Source organism: Andrographis paniculata, unplaced genomic scaffold (assembly GCF_009805555.1).
Source record: "Andrographis paniculata isolate CXL003 unplaced genomic scaffold, ASM980555v1 Contig46END, whole genome shotgun sequence".
Classification (NCBI taxonomy): Eukaryota; Viridiplantae; Streptophyta; class Magnoliopsida; order Lamiales; family Acanthaceae; genus Andrographis; species Andrographis paniculata.
In genome coordinates, this window is record NW_026137580.1 from 1,905,704 (window position 1) to 1,909,534 (window position 3,831).

At 34.1% G+C, this 3,831-nt stretch overlaps 1 protein-coding gene across 1 annotated transcript; it reads right to left on the reverse strand.

Annotated features, from left to right (window-relative positions):
- Positions 1-419: 419 nt before the first annotated feature.
- On the reverse strand, positions 420-2,746 carry LOC127252602 (uncharacterized). The gene is made up of 4 exons (XM_051276843.1): positions 2,143-2,746; positions 1,641-1,975; positions 1,484-1,544; positions 420-977 (listed from the first exon to the last, which is right to left on the reverse strand). The coding sequence occupies exons 2-4, from the start codon at positions 1,961-1,963 to the stop codon at positions 849-851; spliced, it is 513 nt and encodes a 170-aa protein (XP_051132800.1). The 5' UTR covers positions 1,964-1,975; positions 2,143-2,746; the 3' UTR covers positions 420-848.
- Positions 2,747-3,831: the final 1,085 nt, after the last annotated feature.

Genomic DNA, 3,831 nt, shown 5'->3' on the forward strand with positions numbered 1-3,831 from the left:
GTCCGCAAAAATCACCAGCATTGTTCAATTGCAAGTTTTCGACAATCTTAAAAACACAAAGAACTAATATGTAATTTAAACTTGTGTAGCTTCACCTATTTGACAAAATATATTTACAAATTTTCTAATGTATCCATTTGAGGATGAGCACAAAATATTGGCAAACTATTGAAGACATTAAAATGATTAGTGTGTTATATCAAACCCCAATAGCCTACAAATGATTACAACCAGTAAGCCACACTATTTTGGTGTGTTATTTTGAAAAACATCACTAAAACTAAAATAAACTCTAGGTTGTGTTCTTTTGTGAATTTTACAAAGAGTTTTTACTATTCAAATTTTTTTTTTCTCTAAAAATATCACATCAAATAATAATTTTTTTTAATATTATACTACAAATTTATTTTACATTCAAAATATCACATCAACTTCTATTTATATCACATCAAACAACTATTCAAATTCACCTTTTTACTATTCAATAATCCAAACCCAAAACTAAAACCCACAAACAACAACAATAAGAGAATATAAAATTCTTTTAATTACAAAAAGTACAATGCTCGTCCTCATTTTTATATTATCTTAATAGCTAAAATCTTCATGACAGAATTGGACTTCTAGAAGGCGGGCCAGGTTAGACAGCGCGCCTTACATAACTGTACTCTTCCGTGAGGCATCGGTAAGGGGACGGAGCTAGAAGGTTGCATTTCGGCGCCGGCATACTTTTCCATGCCACATTAAAAAGGCGGATAGTCTCCACCACCACACCTTGTCGTAATGGTTTGATAGCATCCATCTACACTACCAAAAACTTACATTTGTTGCGTGGATCTATGCAATTCTTATGCTTTCACATCGTCTATAGCACTTCTTTCTCGGCTTGCAATTACAAGCCGTTGCCATTTTGGATTCGCAATATTTATCGAAGGAACTTCATCTTCAACAAATGGTTCAAACATCGTTGGATTTTCCTATCAAACGAAACATGCTGGTCAAAACAATAATCTACAATTGTTAGATTTATTGGGATAATTAATTTTATTTTGATAACAATCAAATATAATCTCAATGTTTTGAATAACAATCTAAACTATTATTTAATATTATTCTTTGATTTGTTAGCTAAATCTATGATGGATGGATTTATTTAATCATAAAAATCAACGGGTTACTACGACCTACTCTATATATATATATATATAAACTCCATCGTGTTCGTAGAGCTAAGATTTGGAACAAAAAAGAAAACACACACCGATCTACCTTAAAGATACAACCGAAAAACTCTTTCTCGTTCTCTATTCAGTATATGAAATGACCGGATGTTTGAGATCTATGATTTATTTTTCCATTCTATATGTTTTAATGGATATATTCTAACATCTAACATTATACCAAATATGCCAAAAAAAGTCCATATGTAATTAAGATTAGTGTCAAGAACACCAAATATTAATTCTCCACACTATATGTTCACCTCGAGATATTTCACCACCATTCTTCTGTCATGATCATTTTCATTATCTTCCAATGATGCCCTACCAGAAAAATAAAAAAAAATAAATTGAATAACATCAACAACAGTGATGGACATATTAAATTAATTCATTGCTTAAAACAACAGGCAGAGGAACCTGAAAAGACAATTCCTTCTGCGGTAACTTGGATTATCAATCTTCAATCCCAACAGATCGACCTGGATCCGCAATTCGCATGCATTGCTTTGTTTACCTCCATGCAGGCTGAATCCATTGAAGCGTATAGGGCAAACATAGTCGATCAGAGCTCTGAGTGTGAGTGCGTGGAGTGCCGCCGTCACTGTCAGTGTGATTTTGTGTATGTGGAACAACAACATCACACAAAAGTTTCTAGAGGAATTAAGCTTCAAGAAAGCAATATCCTCGATAGACATCGCGTCTCCACCACCACTGTATCGTAATGGTTCGATAGCATCCATGACGCATAAAATCTACTCTCATAAGGTTTAAAAAAAAAAAAAAAGTTCTATTAATTTACAAAGAGTTCAAATGACTTACTAGAATGAAAAACAAAGAACATTCATAATTAACATGCTTGTGAAATTAATTACTAGAACGAAACGACATAAAACAATAAACAAAATCGCTAATAACTCACTTGTGAAAATCGTCGCCAAATATCATGAAAGATGTTATTTTAGGAAAAAGAATACTAAATAGAATTTATTAAAGAACTGGGACAAGAAAAAAAGTTGAAACACAATCGAAACACGCTATGTGGCTCAGATTTTTGTAGGTCATCCACTATTATCAAAGAGGAGACCAAGACAGCGACGAACAACTCTGGCGCCGGCCAACAACACCCAAGAAACACCTATCTTCTACCTAAAGAAGCAAAACCCCACTCTCGCAACGGAAACAGAATGAAACAGAGAAATTGAATCGTAAAAATCCTCACAAACACTCCCCAGAGCACACATCGAAAAGAACCTCTCAACTTCACAGTGAAAAATCACCGGAACCACCGGTATCGCAAGTGAGACAGAGTGAGAGAGAAAGAACCAACGGCGCACATAGTATTGTGTGTTTTGTGGTGTGGTGCAGCAATATATATTAAACAATGAATGATTCAGATTGAAACCCTAGGATGGATGGCTGGGATTTGATGTGGGGAGACGGGTCGCATGCGGGTCAGGTCAGCGCGGGGTTTGGATCGGATCGCAGCTCACAGAAAGGCAATGATATGGACGCGGGTTAGATGGGTCAGATCTACGGGCCAAAATACAACGAAAGGCTTTGCAAAACTTTCTTTCGGTTATCAAGAAGAGAGCCAGACTAATGTTTTTATAATCTAACGATGGTGAACATGTGGATGGTCCACTACATGCACGAAATTAGTGTGTGAAGCATATTGAGACACGTGTCATACACTATTATGGTGGACACGTGTTTGATGCGCTTCACGCACGAAGTTAGTGTGTGACGCGTATTGAGATACATGTGAGACACTATTTTGGTGAACACGCAGTTGATCCGCTCATTCACAAAATTAGTGTGTGATGTATATTGAGATCCTTGTCGGCTACTATTTTTGTGAAATATGGTTGATCCGCTTCATGCATGAAATTAGTGTGTGATGTGTATTGAGATGTATGTCGGACATTATTTTGGTGAACACGTGGTTGATCCGCTCTATGCACGAAATTTATGTGACACGCGTATTGAGATGCGTGTTAGATATTATTTTGGTGACGCATGGTTGATCCACATCATGTACAGAATTAGTGTGTGATGCGTATTGAGATATGTGTCAACCACTATTTTGGTGAACTCATTGTGGATCAACTCCATGCACGAAAATGAGTGTACTAACTACAAAAAAAAACCTATGTTATGCCTAATGTATATCTTTTTAACCTAAAAAGAATCATATTTTATTCTAATTCCGTTTTTCTTTTAGTTTGCTTGTTTTGCTCTGACTTTTTAAATGCACTTTACATGTAAAAGTATATATTATCGCCACATATTATTTATCAACACAAGGCACAAGAAAATAAATATACCAACTACAAAAAAAGCTTATTTTATGTCTAGTATATATCTTTTTAACTTAAAAAAACTCATAGTATTTTATTCTAATTATGTACCTTTTCGTTTTCTTAATTTTTTTTATTTTAGCACGACTTTTCAAATATATTTTACATGTAATTATATTTAGAAAGATACGTGTAGTTTTAAGTAAAAAAAAAAATGAATAGTTTAAATTTCTAGACATTCCTAATTAAAAATAAATAAATTAATCAAAATATTTGAGATGAAGAGAATAATACATATTATAAGGGGAAAA

Bases quoted from the DNA above. Each gene is read 5' to 3' on its own strand.
- LOC127252602 (XM_051276843.1), bottom strand. From the start codon at position 1,963: ATGGATGCTATCGAACCATTACGATACAGTGGTGGTGGAGACGCGATG. The intron at 1,545-1,640 runs GTTCCTCTGCCT...TTTTTCTGGTAG, and splicing joins AGAAGGAATTGTCTTTTCAG to GGCATCATTGGAAGATAATG. The intron at 978-1,483 runs GTGAACATATAG...TTCGTTTGATAG, and splicing joins TGGTGGTGAAATATCTCGAG to GAAAATCCAACGATGTTTGA.